Genomic DNA, 20,897 nt, shown 5'->3' with positions numbered 1-20,897 from the left:
TCAATTCAAAACATGTTTTGATTTTGATTTTGCTCTTTTATCAACTCATTATTATTGTTCAACCCAGCGACCCCCATAATTAGCATATTTGAAAATAAAAGCATATTTCCGGTTCGACCGACTATCAAAGTAAAACACTTTCGTTATGACTAAGTCTGAAGCTATGTAAACGAAAATGAGTTAATACATTGCGTTGTTTTTTTTAACTAAGAAAACAGTAAAACACATCCTTTTTTTAAATGACATTTCACATGTGATTTTTCAAAAGCAATCTGATTCAACCGACTAATTTCAGTTCATTTTAATGTATTTAACTGGTTAAACTCGCTGAAAACCATCAGAAGTGAGTGATAGGAAATTGTTGACAGTATCATTCACGACAGATTTAATTTGAAAAACATGTTACCGGAAGGAAGTGTTAACCCTGCAGTGTTCTGACGAGGCACACCGGGCTATTTCATCGCTACGGCAGTGTATCCGTGTTGCACGTTGCTAGTTAGTTGCAATGTTGTAGCTATTAGCACGGCAGTCATTCTTTTGCTGGGACATTTACATTGATTAATCCTTAATCCTTAACTATTTATAGTTTGGCTTTAAGCAGCTGTCAGCAGAAAATTACCAACGAATCATTCGCTTTTTTGTAGTTTTGTGTTTCTGCTCGCCCATTTTTCTATCCATCTCGCTAGCTTGCTAGTTAGCCATATCTTAACGTTTCCTTCCCTTGAGCGAGCTTTCTTGTGTCAGCTGGAAGACCATGGCAATGAGACAGACGCCTCTTACCTGCTCCGGGCACACCCGGCCTGTGGTTGACCTGGCCTTCAGTGGAATTACTCCCTATGGATACTTTCTCATCAGCGCCTGCAAAGGTGAGGCTTGTTTAAAAGATCCTGTTTATTAAGCTGTTATCATATCTGATGACTAAAATCAAGCTTGATGACAGAGTATGCTGCGTGCCTCACAACAATCCTTTTTTTTTTTAAAATTGCATTTATTCAAATTGCAGTTTTGTATTTCTAAAATTCATGTTTTGTAGTTTGATTAAATTAACCTAAACCTGCTGTTACAAAGATTCAAATAAAACTTCTAAGTTTGTGGTTTGGCTATTTTTGCTAACAGTTTAAGGCTGTATCCCGTTTCCAAGAGTTATCTCTACCCTTTGCTTTGCCTTTTCCCTCTACCTGTTAACTACTGATTCAGATTCAGGAAATGGTTGAACTTTCCGACTGATTAACGCAACATTCCCTTCAGAATCTGATATACAGGAGTAAAAATAAGTATTTGATACATCACCGTATTTTTTAAAGTTTTCCTCCATGCAAAAAGAAGGGAGAGGGCTGTAATTTTCATCATAGGTCCACCTATGTGTACCTATGAGACAGAATTATAAAACCCCTGGAGATTCAGCAAGTCTAATTTGTGAATGATTATTTTATTCCATTAAATAAATATTTGCAGGGCTCTAGATTAACTTAAAAACAAACTCAAAAATCCCCTAAACAACAGTTTTACAGGATTTTAGTCTATGTTTAAAGGTAATGTTGACTTGTAAATAATGAGCTATTTATTTGTTGTCTAATAAACAAAGTTCTTTATTTGAAGCAGAATTAAAACAGGTAACTTACTACAAAATTGGTTAGTGGTTCAACAAGCTTAAATTTAAATTTAAACACATCTCAAGATAAAATAAATATATAAAATTATGAAGTAAAATCCAAATTATTAATATAAATGTTTTAACATTGCTTAATAGCTCATGTTCAGCTTGAGACATTCAAGCCATTTTTTCTTCTGAAGAATTAAACTAGACTTGAACTTAGTGAAGAGAAGCTTTTCTGCCATGTCGTAACAAGGTTGACCTTGATCATCTGGGGTTGTTCAGTGTATTTTCATGTATGCATTTATGTGAGTGAATGAATTGATATGCTTTTTTTTAGTGCCTTGTGAGTTGGTGTTATATAGATAAACTGAAATGAATAGGTCTATCACAATAACACATTTTGCTGGACGATATATATTTTAAATATATTGAAAATGCAAGGTTTCTCCCTCAAAAACCAGTAATAATTTTAAGGAACACTTGACTCTAGAACTGGAAGATATTTGAAATATCCAAAATACAAACAACAAACAATAACAATAAATAAAAAGGAAATGAAAAACACATACAACTGAAACCATAAATAAAATGTATTATCTCTCTATAAACAGAATTGCCCTTCAAAAATATTAATCAACATAGAAATTGTTGCGCTCACTTTGATTTATTATGTGATTAATTGTTTATTTTGTCAAGCTTATAACTGAATCAAACTGTATAGGAATAATTATGAATTTCTGCTACTTAGTGAACTAGCAGGAGTTCACTGAGTTGGTTAAGATCTAAGAATACTAACCAATTAAGGTTCAGCTCAAGACTATTGATTAATAATTCTGTCTTTCAACCCATTTCTTGTTTATTTTTTCTCATTGGCAGATGGCAAGCCCATGTTGCGCCAGGGAGACACAGGGGACTGGATCGGAACGTTTCTGGGTCACAAAGGTGCTGTCTGGGGAGCCACTCTGAACACAGACGCCACCAAGGCAGCCACTGCTGCTGCTGACTTTACAGCGTGAGTAGGGGAATCCTTTATTGCCTGGATTCAACAAAGTAGCTGAGTTGTGTGTAGCTGACTCTCTGTGCTTGTTTTGGTTTTTCTGTTCAAAGAGAGATTTTTGAGGCACTTCTAAAATGTTTGTTGTTGGGGTTTATGAGTCAGCTGGAGTTAAAGCTGGACACACTTTTCACAACTTTTGAAGTCTTCAAAGATTTTCAAAACATGTGGTCTTGACACTAGCTGGCCAGGTTCAACATAATTCTTTCCTGGACTAAAAGAGTGATGGACCTGCTGATTACTCACAAAAAATTGTTGGTTGGTGCATTTATCAAACCAACTAAACTGCTAGAGTGACATTTTGAGGTAGATGTCAGTAAAGAAGGACATTCTCAGAATGTGGACAAACCATATTTCTGTTTTACTCCACCATAAAATGAATTAAATAGTGGTGTTTTCCCCAGAAAACCTAATAAGCCTGGTGGTAGAAGCGTTGGGGCAGTCCACCAGCAGCCCACCATGTTGTGTTAAAAATGCTCAAAGTCACAAAAATTCAGAGGTGCATGAGCAGGTGTAATAACTTTAATATCATGTGAAGCCAACAGGCAGGTGTAGGGACAGTTCTCTCTTCAATGCATCTACTGTAGATCTAGCTTAATCTGTCTTTACCGTCACTGTTCCTGGTGTATAAAATAAATGATGCTTAGCCTGGTGGGGGTGAAGTAAAGCCTGGTAGCCCACCAGGCTTATAATACATGAGGAAAATGCTCAATACTTAGGTTTTTTTGTACAGGTAAAATTTCTCAAATGAAAATTTTTTATTTGGACAGTCCTGTTTTTTTTGTTCTTTTTTTTGAGGGCATACATGAAAAAAAAAAATAAAAGTAATAATGCACATCAGAAGAGCAGGCAAAGGCGACAACTGGAGGAAGTGCAGAGATAATTCCTCTGGTGGGAAAATCTGTAAAACGCTCTCCACAGATCCAGTCTTTAAAAGTCCTATTTGCAGTTTCCAAAGCTTGTGTTTCCTACAAGGAAACAGCAAAATTTGTTGATTAGACTAAAATGGAATTCAAATTTTCTTCGCAGTTGTACATTGTGGTGGCAGCATCATGCTGTGGAGACATTTACCCAGGAAGGCTTTGTGGTTGCAATGTGTGTTTAAAAAAAGGCTCAGTGTTGAAAATCACACAGAGACAAATGAGTTGTGTGTAGCTCCACCACTGCATCAGGTTTCACCCCACGCTTCCTTCTGTTTCAAAGTTTCTTTGAAATCTCTGACCAGATGCTGCTTTGACACATAGATGAGTTTTATTTTGAAGTGAATCTTGGCACCTGGCCACTTCCTCTGTGGTTTTGCAGGAAGGTTTGGGATGCTGTAAGCGGAGACGAGGTCCTCTCACTGGCACACAAACACATTGTCAAGTCTGTCAGCTTTACTCAGGTTTGTTCAGTTTTGTATCTGTGTGTTCTTACCTCTGTCATTTTACTGCAACCTGCAATATAGCCGTGATTGCTTTTATACAGACTTTAAAACAAAACCTGCATGGGTCAAGGGCTGTATGGTTGCAAATACACCTATAGTATGTTTTCAGAGTATTATGCAAATATTGTGCATAATGGTTAACCCACTCTTTATTTCTTTAAAATTTCTCTTCAAACAGCATTGACTTCCTGTAATCGTTGAAAGGTGCATTCATCATTAGTATTGTAGTCTATCTAAGGTAGTGGTTCTTAACCTTTTTTGAGGTACCGAACCCATCGGTTTCATATGCGCATTCCCCGAACCCTTCTTTAGTGATAAATAAAATAATTTTTTTTTCCAAATTCAAGACATAGGTATATGTTTTTTTTGCTGGTGCACAAAATGAGCCATGCATGAACCTCACCTTGCTCAAAGAACAAAACCATGAACTCACAGCAAGTTACAGTATTACTTTATTCTGGGCCCCAAAAAATATTTTGGCCCCATAAAAGAATTTCAGACCCCAAAAATATTTTTTTACTATTTTACTAATTAAAAATAAATTTGGATTTTTTTCACAGAATTAAATTTTTTTCTTATTTTAAATTAAATTTGTTTTTTGTCATTTTGAATCCACAAAATACTTTTTTGGGGCCAGAATAAAGTATTGCGCAAATTACATACCTGCAAATCAGTGTGACTTCTGTTGTTGTTTTTGGGAGACCAGTTCAGAGAGGCGTGGCTTCACCTTAGCAACTGCATCTTCAGAGCAAAGTCTGTTCATTTTCTTCTTTTTTTGCTCGACATATTTAGTATGGATTAAAATATTAAGAAAGAAACCACACGACGTACAACTACGACAGCCGCTGATACTGCGCGCACTAAATTCCCCGCAGCACTGATTGGCCGAGCAATGCAACATGATCCTCTGCAGCAAGTGACGGCCAAGCGGGGCGTGTCATCACGACTTTACAGAAGTGTGTCTTTACCTCCGCGGCAGAGGCTCCGCCGAACCCCTGAGACCGACTCATCGAACCCCTGGGGTTCGATCGAACCCAGGTTAAGAACCACTGATCTAAGGCCATGTAATGTTTTCTAAGGGATAATGTCTTATTTTTCCGTGACAATTTTCTGCCACCCACTGCTCACCAGAGGACTGTTTGACAAAACCAGGATAGCTGATTAAGCCAGGATTTTCTGGATCTCCTGGCTTAATTAAGCTTCGATTCCGATGGCAGCTAGCCTGCTCTGGACCAAGCTAACAGGCAAGCTTAATTAATCCTGGAGCCTTACCTGTTCGGTCAACAGTCACACTGATTATAAACCCTTAACTTAAAATAACATTCACAACTTAATTAACTTTATTTTTGGCATATAATTAAACCCATGCACATTTTAAATCATCCATCCATCCATCCATCCATCCATCCATCCAGCGCCCGCTTGACGGCAGACGCTGCGCCAATCTGCCTGTCGATCTCCCGCTCCCTTCTTCCCCCATTCGTGAACAAGATCCTGAGATACTTGAACTCCTCCACTTGGGGCAGGACACCCCCCCTGACCCGGAGAAGGCACTCTACCCTTTTCCGGCTCAAGACCATGGCCTCGGATTTGGAGGCACTCATCCTCATCCCGGCCGCTTCACACTCGGCTGCGAACCGCTCCAGCGAGAGCTGCAGATCACGACCCGATGAAGCCAGAAGGACCACATCATCTGCAAAAAGCAGAGATGAGATCCTAAGGCCACCAAATCGGATCCCCTCAACACCTTGGCTGCGCCTAGAAATTCCGTCCATGAAAGTGATGAACAGAATCGGTGACAAAGGGCAGCCCTGGCAGAGTCCAACTCTCACTGGAAACGAGCCCCACTTACTGCCGGCAATGCGGACCAGACTCTGACACCGGTCATACAGGGACCTGACAGCCCGTATCAAAGGGCCCGGTACCCCATACTCCCGGAGAACCCCCCTAAGTGCTCCCCGAGGGACACGGTCGAACGCCTTCTCCAAGTCCACATGTAAAACACATGTAGACTGGTTAGGCAAACTCCCATGCTCCCTCCAGGACCCTGCCGAGGGTGTAGAGCTGGTCCAGTGTTCCACGACCAGGACGAAAACCACACTGCTCTTCCTGAATCCGAGGTTCGACTATCCGACGGACCCTCCTCTCCAGGACCCCTGAATACATCTTGCCAGAATATTTTTAAAAAGCTACCTATCTACATCATAAATATATATTTTGTCTCTGTCAAGGGGGCTGTTGCTATAAGATCCATTACAACCTCTGTCTTTTGATTGTTGCTAAGCTGCGTTTGTGTTAGTTAAACAAGAAATTGTCCCTTTAAAACAAAAGCATTGATCACAACTCAAACAGGAAGTTGACTATAGGTAAAACTAATTAAAGGCTTTATAGGTAGATACTTTCTAAGTTACTAGTACAAATAATTTGCACATTGTAGTCAACATTTTATCCATATACTTCCCAGATACTGCAAAAAGTTCTCATATTTAATTTTGACCTGTTGTCATGGTTGTTCCACATAATTATAACACGTGGAACAAAAAAGATTAACATGAATGAATCCACTGTCAGATTCACATATGTGATAATATTGACTTCCACTGTTCATTTATAACATTAAAGCTGTTTACTTTAATGTTAGAAATGACAGATATTATTATGACGTTTTTTAATGTTTGGAAATGTATATTTCGGTCTAATTACACATTTAATCAATCTGCTATTGTAGCAGCATTCCTTTCTTTAGTATGATGTGCTTCAGTTCCTCATAATCTTCCATCTAAAGATGTTTGGTGTGAGGTGTGGCGTACGCAGTTTATCTAGCATCGGCATAGCATCAGTGAATCTGTGATCGATTTCATTAGTCTGTTGAAGAAATAGACTTCTTTTGCGTTCCCAAACAAGCAACTCACAGAGTGGTGGACTGTCATATTGAACCTCAAACTATCTGAGATCATGGACCTGTGATAATGTCTTTAAATGTTGACCTGGAGAAACCTTTTAAGTTATGGAGATTGAATGTATCACTCTTAAATAATCCGGAGACAATCTGATATATAAAAGACGAATTAAAGTTCTTTTTAGATATTAATGATAAGGACGAGATTTCACCATCTATTCTATGGGACACAGCCAAAGCATACTTGAGGGGTAAAATTATTTCATTCTCTTCAAAAGTTAAAAAGGAACGTGAGAAAAAACAAGAAAACTTACAAGAACAGATTAAGAAACTTGAGACTAAACATAAAAGAACAAATGAAGATAATGTATTACAGGAACTTAGAAAATGTAGACAAGATTTGAATGAGTTACTAACTTATAAAGCAGAGGGCGCTTTACGTTTCACAAACCAAAAATACTATGAGCAGGGAAATAAAGCAAGTAGACTATTAGCATTTCAACTAAGAAAATTGCAGGCAAGTCGAACCGTTCAAAAAATTACGTGCCCAGTATCCAAAAAACTAGTATCTCATCCCAAAGAAATCGCAAATGCATTTTCAAAATACTATAGACAACTATATAATTCGGAGACTAAACCTAACAAATTAAATAAAATTAGGCAATTTTTGCAACGAATTAATCTTAATAAACTTGACGAGGAGGAGGCTAAATCATTAGTGGGGACAATTACCGAAGAAGAGATAAAATCTGTTATAGGAAAGCTTAAAAATAATAAATCACCTTGGTGGTGTTCTGATTTAATAATGTAATTATATTAGTTGTGTTACCACCCCCACACCTTTAGAGTGTGGGGGTCCGAAAAGATGCGACTTAGAAGCAGATTTAGAAGTACCCAGAAAGTTGTGGGATTTGTTAAAAACCGTGAGCTGCGCTGAAGTAAATAAAAGAGAGAAGTTCAAATACATGGTGAGAGTGAAACTCATTACTAAAGATGACGATATATCACAAATTTCAAGAGAAAATTAAAACGGGAGGCCAAGAGTAATATAGGAAATTCATTTCCTGAGTCCAATGGTCCCATTTCCATGCAAGGTATAAGACTGACAATGGTCCGTCTCCGTCCCGTTCTGTTTGCTGCAGCGAGGTTTACTTGGGCTCCACATAGCTGCACCTCCTCAGCCTGGTTTAATCTTTATGAAACTGATAGTCAGGATGAACTGATGCTATGTGAAGCCTGGCTTTGTCTCTTATCCTGGATTTCTTAATTCTACTTTTGTCAAACAGTCCTCTGTTTTACTTGCATGTGACAGACCTGAGGTAAACTGCTTTGTCCATTAAATGACCTGCCTCTTTTCTTCAGGATAGCAATTGTCTGCTGACTGGAGGAAATGATAAGCTTCTGCGCATCTACGATCTTAGCAAACCTGATGCTGGTAAGTCAGCCTGTTGGAAAAGAAACATGGAGACCATCCTTCTTTGCTGCTTTTCTTGCAAAGTGGCAGCCTTGATTTTTATGGGTTGAAAAGTCCAAACAGCACAAGTGTTCCAAGGCATGTTAGATAATATAAAATAAAGAGTGAGACTTGAAAAATGATTGAAAATTTAGAACCTCTTAGTAACTAAAGTGTCTTTAGTTACTAGCTAGATGGTTAATGTGTCAGTTTCAATAGGTTCAGAACAATTTAAACTATTGTTCTATTACAGTGTTTAGTTTGGGAGACTTCCATGTGGCCATTGGAATAAAGCTACAGCTGAATAGTTTGAACTAATAATAACCCACTGTCAACCATGTCCCTGACTAACAAATCAAATGCATCCTTTCAGAGGAGAAAGGAGTTACCTGTGATCTTACATACTGACTTACCTCTAAACCCTGATTTACATGAGATTGTTCATGAGACCCAAAACAAGAGCAAGGCTGACAAACCTAGATTGCAAGCTTTTTTTTTTTTTACCCCTCCAGGGGGTCTTTTGTGGGCTCTAGTGTCCCTTATATGATAGTAGGCTGACAGGAAACGGGGAAGGAGAGGGGGGAAGACATGCGGCAAATATCGTCGGGTCCGGGAGTTGAACCCGCGACGGCCGCGTCGAGGACTGTAGGCCTCCAAATATGGGTCGCGCTAACCCCTACGCCACCACGGCACGCCCGGATTGCAAGCTTTTAAATGTCAAAATAATAAATGTAAACATTAAATTTATTTTTTTCTTTTTCTCTATTCAGCCAATCTTCTTATTGTATATTGTGTCACTCTACTGTTCTCACATCTGATTGGCTCATGATATCTAATTGTAATGTGATGTTTGTTTGTGTCATGTTACTGACGTACAAGCCAAGTTACACAGAGTCATTTGGCTAGAACTACAATCTGCCGAGCAAACAACAGCAGAAGAATGCAGATGGCGTTCTGAAGATTCTGAAACCCGACTTCTTAAAAACCATCCTCCACTGCGAAGAGAGAAGAGCCGAGCTGAACAAGATGGCTGATAATGTTAATTCAATATTTGGAAGCATGGCCAACACAGACTGAACAGCTTCATTCACTTCCTCTGCTGCTATTGCCGAAACTACAGGCAGACTATAATTCTAAAACAGAGCAGAAAATCGATGTCAGTGTTCATAACCTCTCCTTCTGTTCACTGATTGTAGAAATTTTAGTGTAGGAATCCACTACAGTGGGAGAAAGCCCAGACTGAACTGTGAAGAGATTAGAATTGAGCGGGATAGCATAGGAAGGCAATGAAAGGTTAACATAATGTCTATTTTTGCATTAAAAAACAACAGACTATTGACAGACAGACGTGCAATACCAGCAAAAATCTTCCAGTGTCCCAGGCTTCTCCAGTTGGGTCAGAGCTCGGTGCAGGAGGTAGATGATGGAGTCATTCACCTCGAGACCAGGCTGGTAGGCAAGCTTTCACCAGGACATCACCAGGGGGCGTAAATGGCTGAACACCAGCCTGTTGATAGTCTTCATCAGATGTGAAGTCAGGCCACCGGCCCGTAGCTGCCAAGGTCTTTGGGATGTTTAGTGTCTGGTAGCGATTCCACACAGGAGATCTTCAACAGTTTCAGGCTCAGGCTGAACATGTATTCTATGATGCCACTCTTTTGATCTGCACAGCACATCAGGAGCCTGGACCTGATGCTATTTGGACATACAACCTAGTATAGCATCATTGATAACTACCACATAACATGCCATCTATAATGTAGAACCGTATGCCTTCAACTGTGCTCATGTCAGAAGAGAAGCGTCCTGTACCTAAAGCTCAGCAAATGAAACCTATTGCTTCCTGCTGCAAGTAGCAGTAGCAGTGATGTTAAGCTAGCTAGGATGACCATTGACTTGGCTGCTTGTGTGTGTTGTAGCTCCTCAGGAGATTGCAGGTCACAGCTCAGCCATAAAGAAGTCTCTGTGGTGCAACGACGACAGTCAGATCCTCTCTGCTGCCGAAGATAAAACTGTCAGGTTTGTATTTTGTCTTCTCAGACTTCCTCTGCTTGGTGTCAGACTTGCATTTCAGACAGACTCCAGTTGCATGTTGACTGCTAAACTATCAAAACTGTCAAACAGTTCAGTGCTGAGAAACAATTGTACATTGGAAACTGTGTGTGTCCAGGCTCTGGGACAGTAGATCCATGGAAGAAGTGAAGACTCTCACATTTGACACGTCTGTGAGCAGCATGGAGTATCTTGCTGACGGGGAGATACTTGTGATAACGTATGGAAAGACCATAGCTTTCTACAACGCTCTGAGGTACTGCTACCCTCTCACCATGGTCACTTAATGCTTCACAAGTACATCTATGTTGTTTCCTCTCCTAGCTGAAGCAGTGCACTGTAGGGGTGCAAGGTTTCCCCCAGAAAACTTTCTAAGTCCATTGGTTGGGTGCTAGGACAGTTATTCGTTCAGTGACCCATTATATTTTTGAGCTAAAAAGTGTTTAAAGTTGAGAGGAATTTAGAAAATATAACTTGATAATTATGTGTTATTAAAAGATTGGAAGATTAACACCTGAACACTAACTATAAAGCCTTAATAAATGCAATCATTTTAAAATGACTTAAATTAATAAACAATGCTAATCCTGGTGGGGGCACAAGCAAAGCCTGGTTTCCCGCCAGTCTTATAATACAGTGGTCTCCAACCACCACCAATTCTGTGACCAATTGGTACCGGGCCACGCAAGAAATAATTAAATATATCCGTTTTATGTATTATTTGAGTCAGGAGGATCTTTTATTTTGAAAATTCTTTAACCGGATTCTCTCGGTTATGTCTTACGCGGCAACATTGAGCCCACAAGCAACAAAATGAGTAAGAAACAGATCAGATGTCTTTGGAAAGTTTCTTTGTGAAGGAAAAAGGCCCAGAGAAGAGACAGGAGAATGGATTTATCCCGGTAGGTGATTCCCACATTCCAAGCTCTGCATGATATGGTGACCGGCTCGCTAATGAGGGAATGAAGCCTTCAAACTGCTTTGCCACGTAGAGACCAAGCACCCTGTGCATAAGCAACACTTCGGGTGTTATTGTCTCTCATCACTCCCAGATGGGACCGTCTGGCTGCAGAGAAACAAGCTCACGGTTCCCATTAGTCTTTATCGTGAGTTAAAATTTTCACGAAAGTAAAATGTTGGTTTTTGTGGTGCATCTGTATCTTATTTTGAAGGGATATGTAAACGTTATCATAGCGACCACAGTCTGAGAGCGTTAACTATGGACGAGATGAGAGGAGTAGAGCTTGTGAGTTTTAGGTCTGGTTCACACGGCACGATTTAAGGATTGTCGCCGATTTTCCAAACCTCTGTGACCACACATGACACGAGCCGGTAAAAGTCCAACAGGTTCGATCGGTTCGTGAGTCCAGCCACACGGCAGGAGCAACACACCACACACGAACCGATTCCACTCACCAACATCACGATTCCAGAAGAAAATCCAGTAAAACCCCAACATACTATACGTGAATTTAGAATAATCGACGATGTAGAAACAGTAGTGATAGTTTGTGGACTTATTTTAAGCGATAAAAGACGAAACAAAAAAGAAAAAAGCAGGGAAACTCCATAAATTTGTGCTTTGGCATGTTGTTGGCGTACTGACAGCCACGCTATCTATCTTCTGATTAAGAACATGGCTGCCCGCACTGACAGGGATTACGTCACACGCAGCGCCGTGCGCAGTGCCCTAGTGCCTGTAAATTTAATGGTCCAGTGAAGGAAATTTAAAAAAACAGGACATTTCCTCACTTTCTAAAAAAAACCCGGGACGCCCGGGACAGGACGTGAAATACGGACATGTCCCGGGAAATACGGACGTTTGGTCACCCTAAGTAATGATGCCATAATAAATGTTTTAAATACCTGTAATATCACAGACAATATTCCACAATAATACAATAAAAGCTATTCTGCTTTTTTATTGTAGTTGGCCAAACAAATCTTTATTATTTTTCAAAATAAAGAAATATATCTATCATATATAAATATGTACAAAATCACACAATGCATTTAGTGCATCGAGGAAAATATAACATAAATGAATAAATATAAACATAAACTAATTTTGACTCCTGTCCTGCAGTGTGGTTTGCATTGATTTACCAACAATGAACCAGTGATTTAAATGTTAGTTAGTAGACATGACTTTAGCAACTAGACTCTTCTCTGTTTCTGAGTAATCGTCGTATCCTTTGGTGTCCAGGATACGCAAGGATACGGTGCTGGCAGAACGGATAGAAAATGTTCTCCTGTCTCATGTAATGCGATGGTTTGAACCTTGCACTAAGCTTCCAGTTATTTATGTATTTTTTGAGAAGACGTCTGTGTTTCACAGTGTTTTTTTAGCTGACTGGTTTATTCTGTCTTTGTGGAGAAGAGAGCCGATCTGATGCACAGCTAAGTGTGAAAGAGCCCCACCTAGCCAGGTAGCCGCTAGGAGCTACAGTTAAAACACAGTATACTGTATATCCTTCCCTTCTCACAGGTATCGGCTAATTCTGTGAATTTCAGTCCAGTCTAGACTGTAAAACAGCTGACCAGCTGCTTCTGTGTTTAATGGCGGTTTCCAAACAGCTATAGGAATCATTACCATATAGCGCCTCGCACTGCACAGGTCAGGCCCAGTTAACTGACGTCATCATTTGATATTGCTATATAGGTTTTTTTCACCGGTGTCAAAATCCACTGGTATTACCATACCAACATCTCAACAGCTGTTGGTATGGTGTGCTGTTGAGTACACTTCCAGCATTTTTCACAGGTTGATGTTCATTCTGACTTCTGCATTTTTTCTTGGTTTAGTTTTTAGAACCAGAACTGACAAGTCAATGCTGGCGTATTTATGTATGTATGTATACATAAATATGTGTGTTTAAAACATACATAAATGCATAGAATAGTAATCTGAACTGATTGCCAGCCGTCTCTAAATAATCCCTGTGCGCTCTAACCAGTAGCTTTTGTTGTTAAGCTTGGACCTTATTAAGACGGTGGAGGCACCAGCTCCCATCAACTCAGCCTCCCTCCATCCAGAAAAGGACTTCTTTGTTGCTGGCGGTGATGACTTCAAGCTATACAAGTTTGACTATAGCACTAAGGAAGAGTTGGGTAAGAGTACTGAAACTTTTTATTTGCATGTTGTTAACCAGATTATTGTTGCGATCAGAGGATTATACAGAGGAACTTCTTTGGATGATCAGAAAGAAGGCTGTTGTGTTTCAACTTAAAAATATTTCAACATATGACCTAATTAAATACGAGCATTCTCTGGGGATGCTATGCTGATGTTATCCCTTGGCAAAATATATATTTATATGTAAAATTCAAACATTCTGTCTCAGAGCTGTTAACTGGTTTAAAGGAAGTAGGTAAGGTTAACATCTTAAAGAAGAACTTTGCAGTTTCTTCATGTATTAAGGAATCCTGTTCTTAAATCAGAAAAGTACTCTCTTGTTCTTATTAATGCAGTAACAGCTTTGCAGGCTTTAAGTGACAAAGGCATGTTTATTTATATATAACACTTCAGCAACAAGGCAGTTCAAATGCTTTACATGATAATATCCAGAGCCGGCCCAAGCCTCTATGGGGCTCTAAGCGAAATTTGGTTTTGGGGCCCTCTAGTTCTTCTAACAATGTAGAATAGATTTCTGGAATCAACGGTTAGATCATTCACACAACTGCTTTAAACTTATTGCATCTCTGATGGTGCTGTTTGCATTATACGTTATGCATGTATAACACAGGATACATTTATCAGCCAGTCGATTTCTTGGTTAATTTTGGGGGATCGTGATCGGCCGATACTTACACGTGAAGCACATCTTACCCACTGATCTTATTTTCGTCAGCAAAGGTTTAAAACTCAGTCTCTGTCCTCTTCTGCTCTGCAGTGAGACCTGGCCAGGCCAGGTCTGCAAGTTTGCAGTTAACAATATTCACCCCACTGTTGCCAACTCAGTGACTTTCTTGCTACATTTAGCGACATTTCAGGCAAAAAAATTCATACCAGCCGAAATCAAAATCGGCAGGTCAGGCTTTTTAAAGATCAGTAACTGGCCAGAAAACTGCAATCGGTGCAGCCCTACGCACATATTCATGATATTCTATGATTAAATTAATTTCTGTTAAGCGTTACTCCATTAGCTAAAAATTTCATTTACACCAGGTGAGTTTTTCTCCCCTGAGAATGTGGACCGGTAACAGGTTGATTCTGAGCTTTGAAATGATTTTAACAGAAGTTTCACATAACTTAGAAGTTGATGTAAAAATATTGTTTGTTTTAGCCACATAAATGATCAACAGGAAACAACAAATCTCCAACTATAGCTTAGAACAGCTCATTGATGTATTAATGTAGTACCCTGATGGAAAACATTTTGCTAGACAATATCAAACATTGAGAAGTTTTAATTGTTATAAAACGTTATCAAACATGGCGTTGTGAAGCCAAAAATACCTCATAAATATCCAGAGCCACCATGAGAATCAACTCATGTAAAGTTAAAACTCAGCTTCACACAAACACAAAGACCCTAGCATAAATGTTTGGCTGTTGAACTGAATCATTCAAGGTTGCTATAAAGCAAATTTTCTGTTAGCAATCTTCACAAATCTTTTTTATAAACATTACATTACAAAGACATATTAAGACAAACCTTTATCTTGGCTTTTTTCTATTCTTCCTCTTTTCTTTCTAACTGAAGGTTAAGTCCTTTTTGAGACATTATTTTGCTACCTTATCTTCTACCGGAGCTTTGGACGTGTGGATGCATATTGCTCATTGCACGGCAGCTCATTTTATCAGCAAAGCGTGCGGGGCCCAAGAGCAATTTTTTCTTTTCTTTTTGTCCATAAAATAATAATTTCTACATACATTATCAAATGTATTATTGTAAAAACAGAGCACTTCATAGTGAAATTGTGTGTTTTTTGTCATCATAATGGTAGAAATCGTTACTAAAAAATAAAAAATCAGCTCTATTGGGGGGCCCATTGGTGGCCGTGGGGCCCTAAGCGGCTGCTTAGTTTGCTTATGTCTTGGGCCGGCCCTGATAATATCACACAGTAACAAATTATCATACAAGCAACATACATTACATTTTGTCACGTATCAGCAAAATCATGAAGCAAGTACATATCAAATGTATTAATCAATATTAAAGTTGTTTTGAATCAAAAGCGACTCTTAACAGGTTCAGTGTTTTGGCTGTTTTACAGTTTTCTAAAAGTTTGTTCCAGATTTGTGGTGCATAGAAGCTGAAAGCTGCTTCTCCATGTTTGGTTCTGGTTCTGGGGATGCAGAGCAGAACCAGAACCAGAAGACCCGAGAAGTCTGGAAGGTTGATACAACAGCAGCAGATCTTTAATGTCCTGTGGTGCTAAGCTGTTCAGTGATTTATATTCAAAAGTTTTGTCATCCAGACAATTTAAATGGTGTAAACCTCTTCAGTGTCATCAACCAGGCTGATCTCGTTTTTTTACACCTGTCATATGTTACAAGAGTTATTGTGGTTAATTGTTGTTAATTGGCTTCAAGCTTTCTGTGATGTCCTCTCTGTAGAGTCATATAAAGGCCACTTTGGTCCAGTGCACTGTGTGCGCTTCAGTCCTGATGGGGAGCTGTACGCCAGTGGCTCTGAGGACGGCACGCTCAGACTGTGGCAGACGGCAGTGGGGAAAACCTATGGCCTGTGGAAATGTGTTCTTCCTGGTAACTCTCACTTTGATCACTAACAAATTTCTGTCACATCATCAGTAGGATTGGAGCAAGTCTTAAAATGATTTGATTAAAAAAATATTCTCTTGCCTGGATTTCTATTTAATTCATATACTTCATACAGCTCAACTGCCCTTTCTTCTTTCTGCACATGGTGAGATGTTTTATAGGAACGTTTGTTGTGGTTGCCCATGTGATTGAGAGAGACGCGAGGCAATGAGGGGAAAGAAAGAAACAGCTGGCTTATCCAATCAGCACCATGTCAGCAATGTCTTCCATTCTAAATGTAGCATTGACCGAACTTCTCACAGGGGTCTGCATGTGAAAACCAATAATGAAATAAGTTGTTCTCATTTTTGATTCTCAATGAAAAAACAACTGAGTGAACTCTTTGGACCACTGTATCTTTTGGTCATTTGAATTTCCTTTTAGGAATTGTTAATATTATACAAGAAACAAATGGTTATTTAATTTGATTGATTTATTTTTATACATTGTTTTAGCACTAGTGTGTTTTTGAATGAACCGAGGACGGCGTTGACCACAGCCTCTGGACACGGTGCACCTGCTCTACCCACTGAGCCACCCAGCGCCCCACTTATTTGATTTAAAATACTAAGCATTTCTCTCTTTCAGTGTCAAAAAGGATGAACAGATCTAAAAAAAAAAAAAAGTTTTATTTTCTATTTCATATAACAAAAAATAACTTTAAAACAAGCAAAAAAACGCCTGTTGTTCATATTGCATTACCTGGTATGGTCACTTACATGACAAGAGCTCCAAAGTGGGAGAACGAAAATCAAATAACCAGTTGTTTATTGTTTTTCAATGTTGGCTTCTAAAAAGAAAATCAGATGATCAAAAGATGTACATCACATCGCTCAGTCATTCTCCTGCAGGGTTTCCCCAGAAAACTAGCGAAGCCCAGGGCTTGGGGCAGGAGGGCAGTCATCCAGCCACCCAGCAAGTTTTTGAGTTAAAACATTTTTTAAAGATGACAGGCAATTTGAAAATATCACTTGATAGTTATGCATTATTGGAAGACTAGAAGATTAATATCTAAACACCAACTGTAAATAAAAAAATGCAATAATTAAAAAAATAAAATAAATAAGCAATGCTAAGCCTGATGGCCCACCATGTTTATAATGCACTGAGGGAAACTCTGCTCCTGCACTTCTAACTACTTGTGTTGCGGTTTTGTGTGTTTAGAGGACCTGGGAACAGAGAACTCTGAGCAGCTGTACAGCTCGACCCCTGAGATCAAAGCCTGAGGACGGAGGCTCAGCTGAGGAAAGAGAGAAACAAAGAGGCGATGAGCGTCACGGGGTTGCTGCAGTGTCTTTTACCAGGCCACATCAAGGAACAGAATCCAAAACATCTCCATCCACCAGGAACTGATGTTGGTATTCTGAGTGCTCTCTTTGTCATTGACCAATAATGATACACCCTTTTCTTCTTTTTTAAAGTCCTCCGAGGACAGGTTTGGCTGCAGAGGAAAACAGTAGAGCTGTGAGTCGAGGCTGACTGCTGCCTGCTTTCTCTCTGATCAGCCACGTTCTGAAGACCTCAACTTCTTTTAAATTCCTTGTTATTGGCAAAACCCCCAAATGTTAAGATGCTTGGCTCAGTTTTGGTTTCAATATTAAGCTTTTAAGAAGCTGGACCAAGGCATTTGTTTTCAGTTCAAAGTTACAGAAATACCAGAAGTAGTTGCACAGTTTGTGCTGAAGGCGAGGTGATTTCATTTCTCCAAACATGATGACTTTGAGTATTTGCTGGTGTTTTACTGGTTAAGTCATAAAAATGTCGGAATAAAAGAAAAATATTGTTTTGTGGTTACCTGGAAAAGGAAGAAATGTCACTGGATTTTCCATGTTGCTTTTTCATTTGTGTCCAGTATAAAATAAATGAACTTTGGTTTTATTTGTAAGTAATCCACACAGCCCACTGTTTGTGTTTTTTTTTATTAATCTGTGCATTTTTAACACAATTTGTTGAAGGTCAAATGGGGTATTTCTTTTTTTTTATTCTGTATGTTGGAATAGAGTCTGAAACTTCAGCTTTAATATTTATTGGAAGAAAAGAAATCCAAAACATTACTCAAAAGTTATAAAAAAGAATGAATTGTTGGGTGGTAGTTCTAGTTTGACTTTACTGACCCTCCAGTACTATGGTTCTCCTGGACGTGTTTCTGCCAGGATGTTTTCTGTCCACCAACATCCTACCAACCATTCAGTGTTGAGCCACAAACATGGAGTTCTGTCATTTTTCCCCTTCAGCTGACACTTCTGTTATTCTTCATGTTGTCAGTGAACCAATTACCACAACTTATGTTCTGTAAGTGATCATTTAAGTGGAAACATGTTTCCTGAATTGAGCCTTCATTCATTAATGACCTGCTTAAGACAAGGTCATGGGAGCTGCTGCCTGTGTCCAGAAGTCCAGAGCGGCAGATGGTTTTCGCCTGGACAAGAAGCCAGTCTATTAGATGTTTGTTTAGGAAAAGGAAATTCTAAATGTCAGATTTACTTCATCAGGACATGTCATATTTACAACAGTCATTACTGCAGTAGGTGTATGTTTTAGCAAAGCCACAATGTACAGTTGGATGAAATTCATTTGTTCTTTTGGAGTCTTGCCTTTTTTGCCAGGAGCTGCTGTTGCAGACATACATCACTTTAACCAATAGGGGGCACTTTGACTGTCAAAATGAGTTTACAGCATATAGATTTACCAGTGCAGCTGAATGAATATGGCTGAATCCCTTGCACTGGCATTCACCGTTAAACAATTCCATAATTGTTTAAAACATTTCCTTAGGAGAAGGGAAAGTCATTTTGTCAACATGATCATTGTTTACATATTTACAAAGAATTTCATATGCCCATGTGCTCAGTAAGACATTAAGGTAGCATTTTTCTGCTCGTTATAAACAGAACTGTGATATGTTATGTGGCATATTGACAATGCTACATTTTTTCCATTTAAATTCTGCATTACCAGCTATTTTTAGAGATTCATTACACAGTTAAATGTTTAAATCGTTTACTTTTTCTGTGAATATGGCTTACTGGTAAAGAAAAGCCAAATTCAGTGTCTCAGAACATTAGAATTACACCAATGAAAAATTTATATTTTAAGCACAAATGTCAGATTTCTGTAAAGACTGTACGAACCCAGAGCTTGGTTGGTCTTTTGCACAAAGCGGCGTGGCAAAGACACGGCCGGCCTGCAGTTCTGCTTAGGACTTTTTTTTTTTTTTTTTTACCCCTCCCGGGGGTCTTTTGTGGGATCTAGTGTCCCTTTTATGAAAGTAGGCTGACAGGAAAGGGGAAAGACATGCGGCAAATATCGTCGGGTCCGGGAGTCGAAGCCGCGTCGAGGACTCAAAGCCTCCAAACATGGGTCGCTCTATCCACTACGCCACCACGACACGCCCCTCTGCTCAGGTTTTAATGGAAACCCAGATTGCTTTGATAACTTCCTTCAGATCATCTGACTTGTTGGGTCTGGTGTGTCTCACCTTCCACCAGACCCAACCACCTCAGATTTTCTACTGAGGTTATAGGTCAGCGGAATTAGCTGACTAATCAACTGGAACACCATGGTCATTGAAGCAGCTTTTGGAAGTGTGTGTAGATGCTTTGAGTTCATTATAAGTTGTCCGATTCTTTTCTTTAGTTTGCTTTAGTTAGTTCCCTATCTGTTAACATCCAGTTTGAACAAGCTACAAGATGTTTTAATAGGATACCAAGTCAAGAGCAATTGTTAGAATATCATTGAAAAGTTAATTTATTTTTGTAAATCAATTCAAAAAGTAAAATGTATGAATTTATTTCCCTTTATATCATCTTAGAATTTTGTTCTCTCATCAAAAACATACCTGGGATGTTGCGTTGACTCGTTCATGGATCCTGAATCTGGTGGCAGCCAATCAGGGCTGGCTATAGGGGCCCTTTTACCCAAAGCTCTTCCTGGTTCCAGTTAAGGGGTTAAGCTAACATTTTAACTAGTTGGCAGATAATTTATGGTCTAAAATTTGAGTGAAAGTGAAGCAACAAAAACAAAATTAGTAAAAATCAAATTTAAAAACTATTTACAAAATCACGCTTTCAAAATAAAACAAATTTCCACTGTGACACAATGAGCGACTGCTTTGACATCTTTAAGTCGGGCTTCTATGCTCACCACATAAATACAAATTGTGGAAAAACCACAGTGCTGGTTCTGTTGGATGTCAGTGCAACATTTCACACTTGACCATGACTGGAGAGCTGGGTCAGATTCTGGTACAGAACTTGAGTCTTGCCTAAAGAACTGGGATTTCTTTGTGTCAATAGGTGACTTCTCGTTGGAGCAGGTAGAGGTCACATCTGACCTCAAGGCTCAATACATAAACCTGGTTAAATAATATCACACTTGTCCGTATTATAACAAGGAATAAGATTAGTATAAGTACGCAGATGATACAAAGCTCTACATGACTATTCCAGCAGGTGACTTCAAACCCATCCAATCACTGAACAGATGCTTAGAACAGATAAATGTGTGAATGTGCCAAAACTTTCTCCAGCTGAACAGAAACAAAACCAAAGTTATCTTTGGACCTAAAGAGGAACGATCTAGAGTCAACACACAGCTTAGGTTTTTACAGCTGGAAACCAGAGATCAGGCTGGAATCTGGCTGTAGTGAA

The 20,897-nt window shown here is 39.2% G+C and overlaps 1 protein-coding gene across 1 annotated transcript; it reads left to right on the top strand.

Annotated features, from left to right (window-relative positions):
• The first annotated feature begins 443 nt into the window (after positions 1-443).
• Positions 444-18,145, top strand: strap (serine/threonine kinase receptor associated protein). Its single transcript, XM_023350456.1, has 9 exons — positions 444-866; positions 2,474-2,609; positions 3,954-4,035; positions 8,339-8,411; positions 10,349-10,448; positions 10,600-10,737; positions 13,456-13,592; positions 16,045-16,194; positions 17,413-18,145. The coding sequence occupies exons 1-9, from the start codon at positions 755-757 to the stop codon at positions 17,472-17,474; spliced, it is 990 nt and encodes a 329-aa protein (XP_023206224.1). The 5' UTR covers positions 444-754; the 3' UTR covers positions 17,475-18,145.
• Positions 18,146-20,897: the final 2,752 nt, after the last annotated feature.

This window comes from Xiphophorus maculatus, chromosome 17 (assembly GCF_002775205.1).
Source record: "Xiphophorus maculatus strain JP 163 A chromosome 17, X_maculatus-5.0-male, whole genome shotgun sequence".
NCBI classification, from domain to species: domain Eukaryota; kingdom Metazoa; phylum Chordata; class Actinopteri; order Cyprinodontiformes; family Poeciliidae; genus Xiphophorus; species Xiphophorus maculatus.
The sequence above is the reverse complement of the archived record's forward strand: the minus strand, read 5'-3'. Positions and strand labels throughout refer to the sequence as shown.